Below are 20,972 nucleotides of genomic sequence, written 5' to 3'. Positions count from 1 at the left end.
TGGCTTCTTTATGTTTCCCATATATAAATACTTATTTATATATAAGATATTTATCTTTATATATTCCTGCACAAATTTAATAAAAATGTGAAAAAGTGTTCACTATCTTTAGCCATTAGGGAAGTGCACATTAAACTACATTGATATTCAATATCACTTCACTCAGAGCTGCTATCATTCAGAGAACAATAATAGCAAATGATCATGAGAATGTAAAAAGAGAGACAGAGAGAGAGAGAGAGACTGAGCTTTATACATTGATGGTAGGAATACAGATTTATCCAAGCATTGTAAAAGTCATCATGACAGCTTTTCAAAACCTACAGTTGAAGTTACCATATGGAGGCTGGCTGGTGAGATGGCTTAGTGGGAAAGGTACTTTCTTCAGAAGCCTGATGATCTGAGTTCAGTCCCTGAAACCCATGGTGGAAAGAGAACACCAACTTGGAAAGTTGTCCTTTGACCTCAAAGAAAGCCATGGAATAGTCAAATCACACACACACACAAATAGATAGACAGACATACAGATAGATAGATAGATAGATAGATAGATAGATAGATAGATAGATAGATAGATAGATAGATAAGGATTGCTTATGGCCCAGTTATACCACCTCTGGTTATAACACTAAATCAATATACCATAGAAATAATTTTATATCCATATTTATTGCAGCACTATTTACAAAATCCTAATTATGGAATTGGATTATGTGTCCAAAAACATATACATGGATAAGTAAAATGTGAATTATATGTGCAGAGGGTTTTTTAAATTATTTGTTTTTTTATGGTTGTGATATAATTACATCATTTATCTCTTCTTGATCAGGATCAGGCAGGTACCTTCTGGTGGGAAAATCTCAGGTCATAAACTCATCCAGGTTTTTGTGCTTACTCAAGATCCAAACACAAGTTAGTTAATAAAATGCGAGAGTGAACTTTTTTAATGTAAAAATGACAACTTCTTATCTTTCAACCTACGATTGCTTGAGGTAGGCCAGCTGTCAGGCACTGACTAGGTGCTAGCTATTCCTAGGTGAATAAGCATGGGGTATACAATCCAGTGGAAGAGAGATACAGTAAACAAAGTGATAAATAATAGGGGCAGGCTTGTACTTGAAGAGCATAACTCTGTGGATCTAGGTTGGCCATAAATTGGTGGTTATCTTCCTGATTCCAGCTCTGAAGTGCAGAGATGACTTACTACCAAACCCAGCTCCAGGGTTTCTCCCTCTTCCTTCTTTCCATGGATGCAGTATACCAGAATGGCCTCAAAGTTGCTGTGCAGGTGAAGATTACCTTGAATCTTTGATCATCTTGCGTTTTCCTCCCAAGTGGTAAGACTACTTGTATACAGCACCAAATTATGTAAAGATGGGGATTGAACCCAGGGCTTCATGCATGCTAGGTAAGCATTCTCCCCCAGTGATCTGCATCCTTAGCTCGCCTCTAGGATTCTGTAGTGATTACAACATAGCAATTTAGACTAGAAAATGAGAGGAGGGCTATAAGCAGGTACTATTATAAATGGTAAATAAAAGATGCAGGTGGGTAGTTAGCTTAACAGAAGAATAAACAACATACACACAGGCACTATGACAGTAATGCACCAGGCCATTTAAGAACTGAGAAAAACCAGTATAACTGGAGCTTAGCAATAGAGGGGTGGACTGGCTATGTTAGCTAGGTGGCCATGGTCCAAGGTCTTGCAAGACCTAAAGACTATGGTAAATATTTGATCTGTAATAAGTATTTGAGTGCAATGGAGACATTTAGTGGATATAACTGAGTAGATGAGCAGACTCTATTTTCTTGTGGAGATTGGATTAAGAAATGACAAGCAGAGAAACAGAGAAACCAATTCACATATCACTCAATGGCCTAGGGTCTCTGAAAGCCAAGACCTCATGGGATGAGATTGAAAGTAAGAAACATAGAACACCTGGGTGGGAATAGCAACTTCTCGAAAAAATAATTTAAAAATATAAGATCCGGTCAGGTAAATAGGAATCAAAGAAAGAGAGGATTTGTAGACTTAGCAAAGCTGTCATGAGGAAGGATATGGGTTGATATCTTCTGTAGGGAGGAGAACTAGAAAGGCAGACAGAAGGAGGGAGAATAGCTTATGGTATGGTGTGTATGCTATGAGCCTTCTAAATGAATAAACAGTGAAAGCCTTTAAAAACCCTGGAAGCATTTGAATCTAAAACAACCAAAGTGCTCATTTTCCAGGGATCTTGTGCAATGGCATTCAGAGCCCACTTTCTACCTAGTTCTGGAGGAAAAGGTGAGCTTAGTAAATCTGGTACTGGTCCTTCAAGCACAACAACATTCTAAGAAAGGAGGTTTTGCATATGTGACAAGAGTGACAACTGTAAAGAATTTCTTCCTTTTCTTTAGCCCAGCTCAATGTTTTTGTCTGTATTCTGTGGGCACAGACACATGAGTTCTGTTTAGCCTGAGAAGCCTTATTGTACCTGGTAACAAATGAACCAAAATCATTTTGGTTTTTACCTCTAGGATCCAAAGGATCCCTCAGACTTCTCTCATATAAGTATCCTACCCTGAATTACTTGTGTGTTCCTTATCTCTTTCTCCTTCTGGCTCTAATCTCCCTGAGTGTCAGCACATCCTGAACTGGCATTCTTTCCTTCCAAAGGTTATTTGGTCTGTCTTCTTGCTGTCATTAGCTTCCTGCCCAGAGACCTCTTAGGGGTCTAAAGTATCCTGAGCCATTTCCAGTTTTGAGGCTCCTAGTGTAGTATATACATTTACCTAATATCAGTTTTTTCATTCTTCCTCAACAGAACTATAACCTTCTAGATGTAGCCCTCACCAAACCGCCTCACTACTCATATAAAGATACTTATCTTAATTTTTCTGGGTGTGCCTAAAATTTACTGGCAGGTTATTATTGGTTGTAAATGGGCAACCATTTTCTAATGGACCAATCATGTGGAAGAGATTGCTTTTTAATCCTATAGATGGCAAGAAAGATTTCCCCTCATTTCCTGAGGGACAGAAATAAAAACAAGTGTACCCACAATTAGCATTATCTTAAGCCATCTTGTTATATGAGGAATAAGGATGAGGCTCACACTACCATGGCAAAATTGGCTAAAGATATAAATAACTTGGGTCCTTCATGACATCATTTACTTGCTAAATCTCTCAGCCCTGATCAGCTATGTGATATTATAAACTTCCTTAATGTTCCAATCTGTTTTAGCCAATTATTCTTCAAATACATCTAAAATTGCCTTTGCTGTAATAACAGCCTCTACACAGGACACCATTTTTGTGACTGTTCAACTGGGACATAGTAATAAACATAGAAGTTCCAGGTTACAGAGTTGTTTTAGAGCTTTTTGTAGTTACATTTTTTTGAATCAAAGATCCTCTGTGTGGCCCTGGCTGTCCTGTGACTCACTCTGCAGACCAGAATGAACTCGAAATGACCCAGATATGCCTGCCTCTGCCTTCCTAGTGCTGAGATTTAAAGGCATGAGCCACCACCGCCTGGCTTGTATTTACAAGACCCCCTGCTCAGATGTAGCCCATAGACATCTCAGTCTCCATGTAGGTTCCTTAGTAAGGAGAGAAGAGACAGTCTCTGACATGAAGTCAGTTGTCTGCTCCTTGATCACTTCTCCCTGGTGGGATGACCTAGCCAGCTCACAGAGGAAGAGGATCCAGTCAGTCCTGATGGGACCTGATAGTCTAGGGTCAGAGCCTATCAGGTAGAGAAGGAGGACTTCCCCTATCCAGTGGACTAGTGAAGAGAGAAGGTCGGTGGGACTGGGAGGAGATGAGGGAGGAGGCTACAACTGGGATTCAAAATTAATAACTTGAAAATAATAATAATAGAGAAATTAATTAAAATCTAATTACAACACTTCGTCTTATCAATTTCCTGTTTTTAACACTACTTTTCTCCTGTCCCTCTCCTATCTCCCCACCCTCTCAAACTGAAGAGCTCTTCAGGGCATACTTAATATATTTATGCATTTTAAGGTTTTTAATGCACATTTTCAAACTATCTTCCTGAAAAGTTACACCAATTCTCACTACTGTCACCAGCAATAAATGAAAGTGCTCATGTTTTGGTTTTGTCTTTGTTTTTTCCAGAATCACCACTTCTAAAAGTTGCTCGATAAGAGAAACACCATATGTGTTCAGGCTGTGGCTTCTGATGTATAATTTCAATCCCTTTATGACAATATCTTTATTGTAAAAGTTATGTGGTGAAGGAAACTGGGTAACATAAAGCATAAAGTACTTCCAATATACATGGTAAGGCAATGTTAGTTATTTTAACTGGCTGTTGTAGGTCACACTTGGAACTCCAGCTTTCATGAGACTAGGGCAGGAACTGAGTTAGAGGCCAGTTGTTCTAGATAGTGAGTTCAAGGTCAGTTTAAGCTAAACAGTGAGATCTTGTAGAGTGAAAATAAATAAAAGAAGAAAAACTATTAGCTGTTAATAAAATATTTTCCAACTTGATACTAGAAAAATGTTCTTGTTCTCATTTGCCTTTTTGATTATTGATTTATGTGGAGTGAATGACAGTTTCTACCCAAACTTCCCACTTAAAGCCCCAATTCCTTATATGATGACATTTACCAATAAGGCCTTTTGATTGTAATTAGAATTAGATCAGGTCATGAGAGTGAGAACCTCATAATGTGATTACTAAGCCTAAAAATTAGGAAAAAAATAAAAACAACAACAGGAAATTATTTTCTCTACCTGTAAGTGTAGAGCAAGAAAGGAGCTACCTGAAATCAGGAAGAAATCCTTCACCAGAACTGAACCATGAGGGTGCCATTCTAACCCTCAGTCTCTAGAACCATAAAAAGTTATTGTTACTTTAATGAGCTAATCTATGGGTGGAGGCAGAGGCAGATGAATCTCTGTGAGTTCTAGGCCAGCCTGGTCTACAAAATGAGTTCAGGACAGCCAAGACTACACAGAGAAACCTTGTCTCAAAAAAAAATTTAGACTAATAGCTGTTCAATAGAAATATATTTTGAGCCACATGTCTAATTTTGAGTTTTGTGGTAAAAAGAATTTTAAAGGTATCACTATTTGAGTGAAATTAATTTTAATAATAAGCAAAAGCTGAATCACTGAGACCTACAATAAAAGAAAACATGACTGGGAGAAGAAAAAGAAGAAGAAGAGGAAGAAGGAGAAAAAGAAGAAATAAAACAATTCCTGATGATATTCTGCTATACACCTAGATTTGTGCCTAGTCCAGTCATCATCGGAGAGGCTTCCTCCAGCAACTGATGGATGATAACAGATGCAGAGACCCACAGCCAAACATTAGGCAATGGCACTCTGGGAACCCTGTAGAAAAGGAGAAAGGAGGATTACAGGAGCTGCAGGGGTCAAGGACACCAGAAGAACACAGAATCAGCTAAGCAAGGTTTATAGGTTCTCCAGAGACTGAAGGAGCAATCACAGAGACTGCATGCTAGGCCATCCGCATACTTGCTGTGATTGTTTAGCTTGGGGTTTTGGAGGCCTCTTAACGGTGGGAGAGGGAGTATCTCTGACTACTGGGTTGTCTCATCCAACCTTGATATGAGGATTGTGCCTATTCTTATTGTAGCTTTGCTGTGCTGTGCTCAGCTGATATCACTGGGAGGCCTGCTCTTTTTGAAGTCAAACAGAGGAGGAGTAGATATGGTGGGCAGGAGGAGTGGCTGGGAAGAGAGTAGGGAAAAGAGGCTGTGCCCAGGGTCATCTTGAATTATAAAAAGAAAGAAAGAAAGAAAGAAAGAAAGAAAGAAAGAAAGAAAGAAAGAAAGAAAGGAAGGAAGGAAGGAAGGAAGGAAGGAAGGAAGGAAGGAAGGAAGAAAGAAAGAAAGAAAGAAAGAAAGAAAGAAAGAAAGAAAGAAAGAAAGAAAGAAAGAAAGAAAGAAAGAAATATATTAGACACTATATTCAAATGGTATGGTATTTAATAAATAATAAAAGTTATCAACAAAATATTGGTTTTGAAATTTTATGTGCATTTTACACTTTTAGCATATCTCCAATTACATTATACACATTTTTAATTAATAGACACACATGGCTTATGGTCACTGTAGACTTGGATAAGAACACATCTTGAATCCCTAATTAGTCTGAATTTCAATCATTTGATGAACCACTACTTTACTTTGGAATTATAGTTGACATGAACTAGACCCAAAAATCTCAGTTTTCCTAAGCAGTTCATCAATGATTCAAATATTGTACAGCATTCTGAGAGAAAAATTATTACACCTGGCATCAGTAAATACTTCATAAATCTCAGAAATTTTCTTAACTTTTAAACACTGAACTATTCATTTTAATAAATGAAATCTTTTTGCTCTCATTTTGCTTGCTTTACAATATTAAGAGCTAACGTTTACTAGAACTTGGTATATGATTGCATATCAATTGGACGTTTTCTATGTTTTACAGGTAAAATAAATACAGCCAAGGGGACAGGTTATGCAACTTTATTCAAAATCATAGGACTTGTAAGTGTTGTGTCAATATTTGAACTATGATTTTCCTCCTCACTCCAAAGTCTGTGCTTGGTCATACACTCCTTCAAATGATTCCTGTGTCTGCATAATCTCTTCCTCCCTCTTCTATGTACCATATACTCTTTCTTGTAGTCATTTCTCACAAGATTATAGCATAACACTGGTGTCTGCATGTCTACCTTGATCTAGTATTCCCTTAGCTTCTCTTTTATACTTATCCTAGATCTCCTTTACAAAAGATGTTTTATTTTCTCAGCTTCATCTTTTGTTTTCCTAACATGGTATTTTGACTGGACTTGTCAACTTTATGAGGAAGGTTCCTAAGCTGATGGTGCATTCATGATAGATAATTGTGTACATTTCTTTTCAAGTCTACACTAAGTGATAATATGTTGCTAGCATGAAGGCAGCCATCACAGTATTTACACAGTGGAGATAGGTTAATACTACAAATAGTTTACTCAAAGCTCCATTGTTACAATTTTTTTTGTCATTACTCACTAGTTTTACACACCTGGATGTTTTTTACTGCCTAATGGGTATAATATTTTTCTTTTTTACTGGCTGATGGGTATAATATTAAAAACGTACCTTTATATTTGTTTTTTTCTTATTCTTACAGTGTTATAAATACTATACAGTTTAATTTATAGATTTTCTTGAGGTTTTTAATATTTTCCTATTTTTTATTTTAATTTTTCTTTTTTATACTAATTAAAAATTATTATTTTGTATCTGATCTGTTGACCTCTCACTCATCCCCTCTCAATCTCAACCTTCTTCCCTCATCTACTCTTTTGCCCCTCTCCAAGTCCACTAATAAGAGAGGACCTCCTCCCCTTCTATCTAACCCGAGCCTATCAAGTCTCATCAGGATTGGATGCATTGTCTTCCTCTGTGGCCTGGTAAGGTTGTAACCCCCTCAGGGGGAAGTAATCAATGAGCCAGCCACTGAGTTCATGTCAGAGAAGTCCCTGTTCACCTTACTAGGGTACCCACTTAGAGACTGAACTGCCATGGGCTGCATCTGCGCAGGGGTTCTAGGTTATCTCCATGCATGGTCCTTGGTAGGAGTATCTATCTCAGAGAAGTCCACTAGGCCCAGATTTTTTGGTTCTGTTGCTCTCCTTGTGGAACTCCTGTCCTCTCCAGGTCTTTCTATCTCCCCCATCTTTCATAAGATTCCCTGCTCTCTACCCAAAGTTTGGTTATGAGCCTCAGCATCTGCTTTGATACACTGTTGGGTAGAGTCTTTCAGAGTCCCTCTGTGGTAGGCTCCTGTCCTGTTTCCTGTTTTCTCCCTCTTCCAATGCCCATTCTGTTTGCCTTTCTGAGTAAGGATTGATCATCTTACCCAGGGCCATCCTTCTTGCTTAGCTTCTTTAGGTGTATAGATTTTAGTATGTTTATCGTATATTAAAAGTCCAATATCCACTTATAAGTGAGTATATACCATGTGTGTCTTTCTCCTTCTGGGATACCTCAATCAGGATGATCTTTTCTAGTTTCCACCATTTGCCTGCAAATTTCATGATTTCCTTATTTTTAATTGCTGAGTAATATTCCATTGTGTAAATGTACCACAATTTCTGTATCCGTTCCTTGGTTGAGGGACATCTGAGTTGTTTCCAGATTCTGGCTATTACGAATAAAGCTGCTACAAGCATGGTTGAGCAAATGTCCTTGTATACTTGAACGTATTTTGGATATATGCCTAGGAGTGGTATAGCTAGATCTTGAGGAAGTGCTACTCCTAATTGTCTGAGAAAGCTCTTTCAAAGTGGTTGTACAAGTTTACATTCCCACCAGCAATGAAGGAGGGTTCCTTTTCTCCACATCCTCTCCAGCATGTATCGTCCCTTGAGTTTTTGATCTTAGACATTCTGATGGGTGTAAGGTAAAAACTCAGGGTCGTTTTGATTTGAATTTTCCTGATGACTAAGGACACTGAGTATTTCTTTAAGTGTTTCTCTGCCATTTGATATTCCTCTATTGAGAGTTCTCTGTTTAGCTCTGTATCCCATTTTTTAAATTGGATAATTTGATTTGTTGCTTTTTAACTTCTTGAGTTCTTTATATATTCTGGATATTAGCCTTCTCTCAGATATAAGGTTGGTGAAGTTCCTTTACCAATACCAATCTGTAGGCTGTTTTGTTCTGACTACGATGTCCTTTGCTTTACAAAAGCTTTTCAGTTTCATGAGGTTCCATTTATTGTTGATCTTAGAGCTTGTGCTGTTGGTTCAGGAAGTTGTCTCCTGTGCCAATGAGTGCTAAGCTCTTGCCCACTTTTTCTTCTAACAGGTTTAGTATGTTTGGTTTTATGTTGAGGTCTTTGATCCACTTGAACTTTAGTTTTGTGCAGGGTGATAAATATGGATCTATTTGCTTTTTTCTACACCTAGACATCCAGTTAGACAAGCACCATTTGTGGAAGATGCTGTCTTTTTTCCATTGTATGGTTTTGGCTTTTTTGTCAAAAATCAATTACCCATAGGTGTGCGGGTTTATTCTGGGTCTTCCATTTGATTCAATTGATTTACCATTTTGTTTCTATTCCAAAACTATGCAGTGTTTATTACTATTGCTCTGTAGTACAGCTTGACATCAGAGATGGGCATATCTCCAGACAATCTGTTGTTTTACAAGATCATTTTGGAAATTTGGTTTTTTGTTTGTCCATATGAGTTTGAAAGTTTTTTTTCAAGGTCTGTAAAGAATTGTGTTGGTATTTTGATGGGAAATGTGTTGAATCTATAAGATTACTTTTGGGAGGATGGCCATTTTCCGTTATCACTATGTTAATCTTACTGATCCATGAGTATGGGAGATCTTTCTAACTTCTAATATCTTCTTCAGTTTCTTTCTTCAGATACTTGAAGTTTTTTTCAAACAGTTCTTTCACTTGCTTGGTTAGAGTCACACCAAGATACTATATGGTATTTGTGGCTACTGTGAAGGATGTAGTTTCCCTAGTTTCTTTCTCAGCCCTTTTGTCTCTCGTATACAACAGGGCTACTGATTTTTTAAATTAATTTTGTATCCAGCCACTATGCTGAAGGTGTTTATCAGCTGAAGGATCTCTCTGGTTAAATTTTTGAGGGTCACTCATGTATAATATCTGCAAATAGTGATACTTTGACTTCTTCCTTTCCAATTTGTATCCATTTAGTTGATACCGTTAATTGTCTTATTGTTCTAGCTACAAATGCAAGTACTATGTTGAAGAGATATGGAGACAGTGGACAGCCTTGCCTTGTCCCTGATTTCAGTGGGATTCATTTAAGTTTCTCTCCATTGAGTTTGATGTTGACTATAGGCTTGCTGTATATTGCCTCTACTATGTTTAGGTATGTGCCTTATATCCCTGATCTCTCAAAGACTTTAAAAATGAATGGATATTGGATTTTGTCAAATGCTTTTTTGGCATCTAAGGAGATGATCATGTGGTTTTTCTCCTTCAGTTTGTTTATTTGATGAATTACATTGATGGATTTCTGTGTATTGTACCACCTTTGCATGCCTGGGGTGAAGCCTACTTGGTCATACTGGATGATATCTTTGATGTGTTCTTGGATTCGGTTTGTAAGTATTTTATTGTGTATTTTTGCATCAATGTTCATAAGAGAGATACATCTGAACTGTTCTATTTTTGTTGGATCTTTGTGTGGTTTAGGTATCAAGGTGACTGTGGCTTCATAGAATGAGTTTATTAATGTTCCTTCTGTTTCTATTGTGTGGAATAGTTTGAAGAGAAGTGGAGTTAGCTCTTCTTTGAAGGTCTGGTAGAATTCTGCGCTGAAACTAACTGGCTTAGGCATTTTTGGATGGGAGACTTTTGATGATTGTTCCTATTTCCTTGGGAGATTTAGGACTATTCAATCTTTCTAACTGATCTTGGTTTAATTTTATTAAGTGGAATCTAACAAGAAAACTGTCCATTTTATTTATATTTTCAAATTTTGTGGCATATATGCTTTTGTATTAAGACCTAATGATTGTTTGAATTTCCTCAATGTCTGTTGTTACATCCCCATTTTTGTTCTGATTTTGCTTATTTGGATGGTTTCTCTATGTCTTTTAGTTAGTTTGGCTAAGGGTTTGTCTATCTTGTTGATTTTCTCAAAGAACCAGCTCTTGGTCTCATTGTTTCTTTGAATTGATTTCTTTGTTTCTAATTCATTGATTTCAGGTCTGAGTTTGATTATTTTCAATTGTCTACCGCTCTTGGTATGTCTACTTCTTTTTTAACCTGGGGCTTTTAGGTATACCATTAAGTTGCTTGTTTGAGATGTCTCCAACATCTTTCTGGAGGCACTTAGTCTGTGAACTTTCCTCTTAGCATTGCTTTCATTGTGTCTCATAAGTTTGGGTAAGTTCTGCCTTCATTTTCTTTGAATTTTAGGAAGTGTCTTATTACTTTTTTCATTTCTTCCCTGACTAAGCTGTCTTGTGTAGAGAGTTCTTTAGTTTCCATGTATATGTAGGCTTTTTGTTATTTCTGCTATTCTAGTTTTAGGCCATGGTGGTTTGATAGGATACACAGGATTATTTTGATCTTCTTGTATCTGTTGAGGCTTGATTTGTGATCGACCAATTTTTGAGAAGATTCCATGAGGTGCTGAAAAGAAGGTATACCCTCTTGAGTTTGGGTGAAAAGCGCTGTAGACATTTATTAGGACCATTTTATTTAAGACCTCTGTTAGTGTCATTATTTCCCTATTTAGATTCTGTCTAGATGATCTGTCCTGTGGTGTGAGTGGAGTGTTGAAGTCTCCCACTATTATGTTGTTGGGATCAATTTGTGATTTAAGCTTTAATAATGTTTTATTTACAAATGTAGGTGCTCTTGTGTATGAGGCATAGATGTTCAGAATTGTTATGTCCTCCTGGTCGATTTTGCTTTTGATGAGAATGAAGTGCCCCTCCTCATCTTTTTTGATTAATTTTGGATGAAATTCTGTTTTTTTTTTTTTTAGATATTAGGATAGCTATCCTAGCTTGTTTTCTCAGTCTATTTTCTTGAAAAACATTTACTCAGAGGTAGTGTTTATCTTTGTTGCAGAGGCATGTTTTTTGGATGCTGTAGAATGTTGGATCTTGTTTCTGCAACCATTCTGCTAGTCTGTCTTTTTATTGGAGATATGAGTGTGCTGATTTTGATAGATAATAGTAACTAGCGAATGTTAGTTCTTTTTATTGTGGGGTTGGTGGTGGTACTATGTTTTAATACTTGTTTTCTTCTAATTTTTGTTGTGAAGTTATCTATATCCTGTGTTTTCTTGGGTGTAGTTGTTTTCAGTGCATTGGAGCTTTCCTTCTAATATCTTCTTTAGGGCTGAGTTGCTGTGTGGATATTGTTTAAGTTTAGTTTGTCATGGAATATTTTGCTTTCTTCATTTATGTTGATTGAAAGCTTTGCTGGGTATAGTAGTCTGGCTTGGCGTCTGTAGTCCCTTGGAGTCTGCATGACATCTGCCCAGGCCCTTCTGGTTTTCATAGTTTCTGTTGAGAAGTCTTTAGTGATTCTCAAAAGTCTACCTTTACATGTTACTTGGCCTTTTCCCCTTGCTGCTTTTAATATTTTTTTTTCTTTGTTCTGTAGATTTAGTGTTTTGACTACTATATGACGTGAGGATTTTCTTTTGTGGTCTACGCTATTTGGTGTTCTGTAAGCCTCCTGTATGTTTATGGACATCCCTTTCTTTAAGTTTGGAAAATTTTCTTCTATGATTTTCTTGTAAATATTTTCTGGACCTTAGTACCTAGAATCTTTCTTTTCATCTATTCCTTTTATTCTTAGATTTTGTCTTTTCATGGCGTCCTTGATTTCTTGGATGTTTTGTGTTTGGAACTTTTCAGATTTTTCTTTTTGTTTGAGAGATGTATCATTTTTTGGAAGTGTATCTTCAGCACCTGAGATTCTTTCTTCCATCTCTTTTATTCTGTTGGTGATGCTTAACTTTGTGGTTCCTGATGTTTTGTTTATATTCTCCAGGTCCAGGTTTTCTCTGTTTGTGTTTTCTTTATTGATTCTAATTCTGTTTTCATGTCTTGCACCATTTCCTTCATCTGTTTGAATGTGGATTCCTGTCTTTCCATGATAGCCTCTATTTTTTGTTTATTTCTTCTCTATCTGCCAATAAATGTGCCTCTACTTGTGCATCTCTTTGTTTGGCTGTAGTTACCTGTATTTCTTTGAGAACTTTGTTTGTTTCCTCTCCATATGCCTCTACTCTTGCCTCAACCTGTGCCTGTATTTGTTTGGCTTTATTTTCCTATATTTCTTTGATAGATGTGTTTGTTTCCTCTCTATGTGCCTTTAATAACTGGATAATCATTGCTTTCAAATCATTTTCCTGTGTCTCCAATGAATTAAAATATCCATTGATTATGGGGGTTGCTGGCAAAGCCATGATGTCCTGATTTTTATTGGATGTGTTCTTATGCTGACCTCTAGTCATCTGATTTTCTGTAACCTTTGCTGTTTGTTCATGGAGTCTTTACCTCAGATTGGTTCCATCTTTTCTGATGTCTGGAGTATCCTTCAGGAAGATGAGAGGGGTCCACTGCTTTGAGAATATGTGTTGTTCTTTTAGCTGTAGCTAAGAGAGGAAGTTTGTAACCCAGGTGCACATGTACAGATGAGCAAGCACAGGCATGTGAGTGGAAGTGTGCCTTGAAGGACTGGGTGCTAAAGCGTGTAGATGCCTGGAATGTGGGGCTTAAACGCAGGAGCAGGTGTGGGTGCTAGCACTTGTGCAGGTCCCCTGAATATCTCAGAGGCCTAAAGGCCTGTCATACTGTCCTCCTGGTATTCATATCTGTCTGGGCTTCAGTTATTGTTTGTCTAGACAGAGTCTTCAGTGTTGAGAACACTGTCCCAAAGATCCCTATGTTGCCCACAGTGGGTGTGTGGGTGGGAGGGATTCAATGTCTAGCTGCTAGCATAGAGAGACCCTGGATCTGGGATTCTGCATGCACTCACTTGAAGGCACACCCACTAGGTAGCAGGCCTAATCAGAAAGCACAGGGGTCTTCCCTGTTCTCTTCTCTCAGATTTGGGCCTGCAGGGTCAAATGAGAATGTGAGGGATCAGTCAGCTCAGTGGTGTCCACTGTTTGTCTGCTAGGCATGGAGACCCTCACTTGGAGTATCCATTTCTGTTTTCTCAGTGATGGAGCATGGACGCTCCTGTTAGGGCCAGCTGGTAGCCCGTTGCCACCCTTGCAGACCTGGGAGGCTAGTAAAACAGCCCACTGAGAGGCCTTGGAGGGGCATACAGCTGCCTGCTACCAGTGCAGACCTTGGAGGACAGTACAGTCACCTGCTGGGAGGCCCTGAGAAGCCTGTACAGCCAACTGCAGACCTAGGAGACCCATACTGCAGCTCATTGGTAGGCCCACACAGTCGCCCACAGCAGCCACAGAACTGAAAGGCCTGTACAGACACCCACTGGGAGGCTCTGGGAAGCCTGTACAACTGTCCACGGACCTGGGAGGGCTGTACTGCCTCTTGCCACTTCGGACCTAGGAGTCCTGCCTCTGCTGTCTCAACTACCAAACAGGGCGGTCCATCCTAGGAGCAGCAGCCTGCTGTATAATCTAGGAATTCTTTTCTTCTTCTAGAGATAAACAGGTTATTTTGAGAAAGCTATTTAGATACAACTATTTTACCAAACCTGTGCAAAATGCAGATATCATGTTATCAAATGAATGTTTTAATTACTATGATATATGTGAAACCCCTCACTGACCCTCAGTATATCCTTGTTTTTAATTGCATATAATATTGGCTTTTCTCCTAGCAAACTTGCAGAGTGGTACCACCAGGCCTGTATTTAATATAAGGCTGCTTTTTCAAGTATGTTATTTTGTATAAAAAGTTGTGAATTAGTAGAAATAGTTACATAAGTTGCCCCTGTTTTTTTTTTTTTTTTTCAACATGATACAGCAAAAAAGTATTCCTTAGACATATAATTTATTTTTTATTAATATATGAAGTTTGGGGTTAAAATTTGTGAGACTAATGAAAATTGTAACACTGACTGGACATTGTTCATTTTAATGTGCAGCATTTTTTCTAGTTATTTTATTTTTTAAAAAATAACCAACATTCTGCTCTGGCTGGAAAGATTCCCTTGTGATAATTGGGCCCTGAGTTTTATCCTCAGAGCCAATGATTTATGAAATATGGAAGTTCAACAAGGTGAGAAGGTAGAGATGGGTGAATCCCTGGGGCTTACTGAGCAGCCAGCCTAGTCTATTTGATGATTTTAAGTCATCAAGAGACCCTAACTTAAAAATGAAAATGTTAGGAGCAGGGTAGATAGCTCAGTAGTTAGGAATGCTGGCTGGAGTCTTTCAGATGACCTATGTGGTAGGCTCCTGTCCTGTTTCCTGTTTTCTTCTTCTTCTTCCATTGTCAGTCCCTTTTGCCTTTCTGGGTATGGATTGATCATCTTACCCCGGGTCCTCCTTCTTGCTTAGCTTCTTTAGGTGTATGTTTATCCTATATTATATGTCTATAGATTTTAGTATGTTTATCCTATATTATATGTCTAGTATCCAGCAGTATATCAAAAGCAGATACTGAGATTTATAAACAAACTTTGGGCAGAGTGCAGGGAATCTTAGGAAAGAAGGGGAGACAGTAAGAGCTGGAGAGGACAGAAGCTCCACAAGGAGAGCAACAGAACCAAAATATCTGGGCACAAGGGTCTTTTGTGAGACTGATACTCCAACCAAGGACCATTCATGAATATAACCTAGAACCCCTGCTCAGATGTAACCCATGGCAGCTCAGTATCCAAGTGGGTACCCTAATAAGGAGAACAGGGACTGTCTCTAACATGAACTCAGTGGCTGGCTCTTTGACCTCCCACTAGTGAGGGAGCGGCCTTCCCAGGCCACAGAGGAGGAAAATGCAGCCAGTTCTGATGATACAGGATATGCTAGGGTTAGATGGAAGGGGAAGAGGACCTCCCCTATCTGTGGACTTGGAGAGAGGCATAGGAGGAGATGAGGGAGAGAGGGTGGGATTGAAAGGGGAAGAGGGAGGGGCTATAATTGCGATACAAAGTGAATAAACTGTAATTATTATAAAAAAATAAAAAAATTAATTAAAAAATAGAATACTGGCTGTTCTTTTGGAGGACCTGAGTTCAATTCTCAACACCCACAAGCAGTTAACAACTGTCTATTATTCCATGTCCAGGGGATTTGGTTCCATCTTTTGGCCTCCTTAGGCACCAGGCACAGACATAGTGAACCGACATATATGCAGTAAAAACACCCATACAAATAAAATAATTAAATAAAATTAAGAATAAAAACGTAGACAGTACCTGAACAAAACTTAAGATTGTCCTCTGGTCTCCACAACCATGCATGTATACATGTGCACACACCTGCTCACACACATAAACATATACAACCCCTACATTTACACATTCATAAAAATAAATACATGTTTTGTTTAATATTATATATCAAATTAATTCCAAAAGTAACATGTGAAACATTATGATTTTATAATCCCAACAATTATACATCAGAAGCTTAGGACATATCTGACATATCTGAGTCCTATGCCTCAAGATCTTTTACAAAGTTGCAATCAGATGTAGTCCAAGCCAAACATTTTACAGTCTATTGTCTGAGGTACCACTTATGGTTAGGATGTCCTAGGGTACAAAGAGAGCAATATGAGTAAACCATAGAGAACAAGCCAGTAAGCAACACACTTCCATGGCCTGTCCATCAGTTTCTACCTTCGGGTTCCTGCCCTGAGTTCCTGATGTGGCTTCAATCAGGGATGGACTTATAAAATCTTTCCTCCTCAAGGTATGTTTGGTCATGGTGTTCTATCACATATTATAGAAATGCTAACTAAGGTAGTAGTTTCACAAATATAGATTTGAAATGAAAAGATTGTGTCTGCATCTAGTCAGGCAGTGCTGGAGCAATGATAGCAAGAACTATGGGTTTGTAGGAAAAATTGAGGTGAATGCAATACGTATATTATTTTTAATCACTGTATGAGCCACAGCAAAGCACTAGAAGTTAATTTATAGTTCCTATTTAAAATGGAGATAATAAGTATGTACATATCCATAATCTTTTAGATGTTAGTATGCAGAAGAATCACCAAAGTTGCTTGTTAAAAATGAAAGCTCTGTTGTTCTCCTTGTGGAGTTCTGTCCTCTCCAGGTTTTACTATTTCCCACTTCTTTCACAAGATTCCCTGCATTCTGCCCAAAGGTTGGCCACAAGTCTCGGCATCTGCTTTGATAGTCTGCAGGGCAGAGCTCTTCAGAGGTCCTTTGTGTCAGGCTCCTGTTTTCTCCTTGTTCCCTGTTTTCTCCTTCTTCTGATGTCCTTTTTTTGGAAGGGGATTGAGCATTTTAGCCAGAGTCCTCCCTCTTAATTAGTGTCTTTAGGTGTACAGCTTTTAGTAGGCTTATCCTATACTATACGTAAAACAAAAAAATCTGGGCACAGGAGTCTTTTCTGAGACTGATACTCCAACCAAGTAGCATGCATGGAGATAACCTAAAACCCCTGCACATATGTAGCCTATGGCAGTTCAGTGTCCAGGTGGGTTCCATAGTAATGGGGACAGGGACTGTCTCTGACTTGAACTGATTGGCCTGCTCTTTGATCACCTCCCCCTGAGGGGGGAGCAGCCTTACCAGGCCACAGAGGAAGGCAATGTAGGCATTCCTGATGAAACCTGATAGACTAGGATCAGAAGGAAGGAAAGGAAGACCTCCCCTATCAGTGGACTTGGGGAGGGGCATGTGTGGAGAAGGGGGAGGGAGAAAGGGATTGGGAGAAGAAGAGGGAGGGAGCTACAGGGGGACTACAAAGTGAATAAAGTGTAATTAATAAAAATTTTAAAAAATAAATCAAATCAACAAAATGTTCATTTGTTCTTCTCACAGCAAATTGATTGGATTGTTACTAAAATAAACCTCTGTTTCTAAGAAGGTGAGAATGACAGGGAAGACTCACCCTTAAGGAGGACCCCATTGGCTGTGGTCAGGGATGGAATGGAGGCAGAAAAGCAGTGGTGTTTATTTTCTCTCCCTTTCCCCCACTCCTAGCTACAATGGTGTTATCTAGTCTGATACACAATATCCTCCCCACAATGATAAGCTAAAATATTTACAACCAGAAACCATATTAAATCTTTTCACCATTTGAGTTGTTCATGTCAGGTGTTTATAACACAGATGAAAAGTGTAAGATCATACCCTTATGTTTCTGGTGGTCAGGGTCTGGGCAAAGTGTTTTCAGGACCCAGGTCTCTTAACCAAAGAACTGAAAAGGAGCAAGATGAATTTTGTTTAAATCAAAACAATAGTGTAGGTTATAAAGGGATACACTGTCAAAATTCACAGCAAACCACATGAATGAAAACATTCAAGGATCCCACTGTAATTCAGGGTTTACTTTTATGGGACTTAAAAGGTTACTGTGGGGGGTCTTCTATGAGACTGTTTATCCAACCAAGGACCATGCATGGATATAACCTACAACCCCTGCTCAGACATAGCCCATGGTAGCTCAGTATCCAAGTGGGTTCCCTAGTAAGAGGAACAGGAATTGTTTCTGACATGAACTCATGTGCTTCCCCTCCCCCCTGAAGGAGGAGCAGCCTTGCTAGGCCACAGATAAGGACACTGCAACCATCCTGAAGACACCTGATAAGCTAGGGCCAGATAGAAGGAGAGGAGGACACCCCCTCTCAGTGGACTCGGAAGGGGGCAGGGAGGAGATGAGGGAGGGAGGGGAGGATTGGGAGGAAAAGAGGGAGAGAGCTACAGCTGCTATACAAGTGAATGTATAAAATTATTTAAAAATTAAAAAAAAAGAATTTAAAAACAGAGGTTACTGTGAGACAGAGTTTGGGTGATTCTCTAACTTTGATTTACAGATCAAGTTGTACACTCATTCTTTCTTAATGCACATGTCCCTTCCCTTAATGAATCCAATTTTAATAATAGCCATGCCCACTTACGCAAGGCAAACAATGGTAGATAAGGTGTTATCCTTAAAATTTTTGTCTTAATGTACATGTACCTAAAACAAGTATAAACAAGATTGATCAGCCATTCTATTCTCCACCCCCAAGATACCTTGGGAATTCACTTGAATAGCAACAGTTTAAATACGATTGTTACCAGGGATGGGTGGAAAAACACACTAATGTTTGCTCAGAGATGAGAGTATGTGTAGCATGACCCAAGTGAGGAAGTGAGTGGGTTCCAGATTGCCTGCTACATTGTTTGGAGAGCGGTGTGCATATATGACACCCAGGTCAAAAGAATAGGTTGCAAAGTATATTATTATACCATGGGGAGATGTCTATAACCAAAACCAAACAGGAGAAGGCAGACGGCCCAGTTACTAAAATCTCTCCTATGTTTGTCTGCCTTACTTTGACAGAAATGCATCCCAATATTAATCATTTTACAATTTAATTCAACCGTTTTTTCCGTTTGTGTATGGCATATGTAAGCAGCCTTTAAAAAATACTAAGATTGCTTTTTAAGTCTGCTTTATTAGCTTCACAATATATAATGAGCATAGATAAATTCTGCTAATAACAACAACAAAAAACTGATTCAAAAACACAGGTTTCAATTAAAAGCTGGCAGACATGGAGACCCATGGGGGAATAAGTAACCTCAAAAATTTTACAGCAGTACATCACAAAATGTAAGTTTTGGAAGCAGGGGTCCCCCTATTAACTTGAGAGAAAACCTCAGGACTCAAGGCATAAGGCAAAACTCATCATGATGGCCATGGTGAGGCGGGTCAGTGCTAACCGCCCGCTGACTATGGCTCAGCTGCCTTCCCCTTAACTTCTCCATGAGCTGCCTTCTCACGTCCTCCCCAAACCTTTCCGCATGATCCTCCCTCATCCTTGCCTGGGGCTCTCCAACCCTATGCATCAGGTCCCATCTGTAGTGCACGATGGGCGGCCTAACTCGGAACCACCTGCGACTGCCTCTAGGCACACTATATTCGCCAGCTTCGAAAGTCAGGGCCACAGCTGGCGCCCTTTTGCTAGCATCTTGTGGCTTTTCTTCTTTTTTCTCCTTTTCCTGATGGTCATTTTCCATGTTGAGATTTTTGACTCCTTGATCTTTGGACTCCATTGCTCCTGGAAGATAAGAGAAGTGTTGAAATGTTCAGCACCGAGGACAGAGGTCCACTTCTGCTCTTCACTGTTTTGGTTGTCCCTATGTTTACTTTGTTTTCAAATTTTATTTTCCAATCTGAAAGGTGCAACACGCCCTCTAGAGGGCACCTAGTTCCAGACCCTCCCTCCCCACAACCCACCATTTTCCCTGCAGATCTATCTTCAAGGCTTTTACAGGCATCAAAATGGAGGATGGGAGCTGTGGCAATGGTAGGTGCTGGAGGGGGAATTGGGAGATAGAATAGGGGGAATGGGATGGAAAGTGGAAAGGGATGGACGGTGGGAAAACGGCGTGGGGGGAGAGGGCTGACGTCCCAGACAGCGCTTTCCACATTCTTCTCCACCCGCCTCCCCCCCCCCCCACTCTGCCCCTGAACCAACCTGGGCCTATCCCTTGTCAAGTAGTCCTCCTTTCAATTCCCGCTGCTAGAAGAGTCGCCTGGAATCTCGGCTAGTAGACCTGCAGACAGGGTAGTATGGGAGCGACTCATCGCGGAGATCAGCACCATACCCCCAAACCCTTGCATCCCACAGCCTACCCCGTACCTGGCCTCCCTCAGCCACCAGCCTGTCTCCTTCCCCGCTCTCCAGGGCTAGGTCCCATGCTCTCCTCCGCAGGCCCACTTTGCCGCCCCTACCCGAGCGCAGCCAGGTTCTCTCTGCGGTGCAGAAAGCTACGGGGCGCTGCACAATCCTCCAGTGAGCGCTGATCTACCGGGGGTGGGGTGGGGCGGGGGTGTCACCCTCTAGGCCACTGCACTCAGGCAGGCCGCTTACCTGCTCCGTTCGCCCAGGGCCCGATGCCAGCCCGCCGTGAGCAGGGACGCACGGACCTGGAAGCCAGACGTGAATGACGACTGTACCCAAGGCTGCGTCTTTCTGCAGCTCCGGGTCACGTGAGGGGCTCGCGTCACTGCAAGGCTCTCTCCCCAGCCGTGGCGGCCAGTGCGACAGGAGGTCCCGCCCCCGGCCCCTGCCGCGAGTGCACAAGTCCTGCCTCACCTGTCACTCATCCAGATCCTTGCCAATCTGACGACCCACAAGTGGCATCAGCGTCTGGAGGTTGGATTTCTCCCTTCCCTGTTACCAGGGAGAGTCTGCACCATCCTCCTTGGTTAAGCACCACCACACCCTCATCCTAGCTTTCTGCTTTCTCTCTTCTTTCCATCTGTATAGATCCTGTAGACAGAATATATTCCCTCTAAAGTTTTGATAGACACAGGGTGT

General features: G+C 40.0%; 1 protein-coding gene across 2 annotated transcripts; it reads right to left on the bottom strand.

Annotated features, from left to right (window-relative positions):
• Positions 1-19,080: 19,080 nt before the first annotated feature.
• Positions 19,081-20,679, bottom strand: LOC110541421 (protein BEX2-like). 2 transcript variants are annotated; one of them, XM_021628174.2, is made up of 3 exons: positions 20,523-20,679; positions 20,127-20,205; positions 19,081-19,706 (listed from the first exon to the last, which is right to left on the bottom strand). In XM_021628174.2, exon 3 carries the CDS (start codon positions 19,699-19,701, stop codon positions 19,312-19,314), a length of 390 nt encoding a protein of 129 aa, XP_021483849.2. In that variant the 5' UTR covers positions 19,702-19,706; positions 20,127-20,205; positions 20,523-20,679; the 3' UTR covers positions 19,081-19,311. The 2 variants fall into 2 exon arrangements, with proteins under 2 accessions (XP_021483849.2, XP_060230338.1); XM_060374355.1 differs by lacking the exon at positions 20,523-20,679 and adding an exon at positions 20,292-20,421.
• Between the last annotated feature and the right edge of the window lie 293 nt (positions 20,680-20,972).

Source organism: Meriones unguiculatus, chromosome X, assembly GCF_030254825.1.
Source record: "Meriones unguiculatus strain TT.TT164.6M chromosome X, Bangor_MerUng_6.1, whole genome shotgun sequence".
NCBI lineage: Eukaryota > Metazoa > Chordata > Mammalia > Rodentia > Muridae > Meriones > Meriones unguiculatus.
Note: the sequence above shows the minus strand (reverse complement) of the source record. Positions and strands in the feature narration are given on the sequence as shown.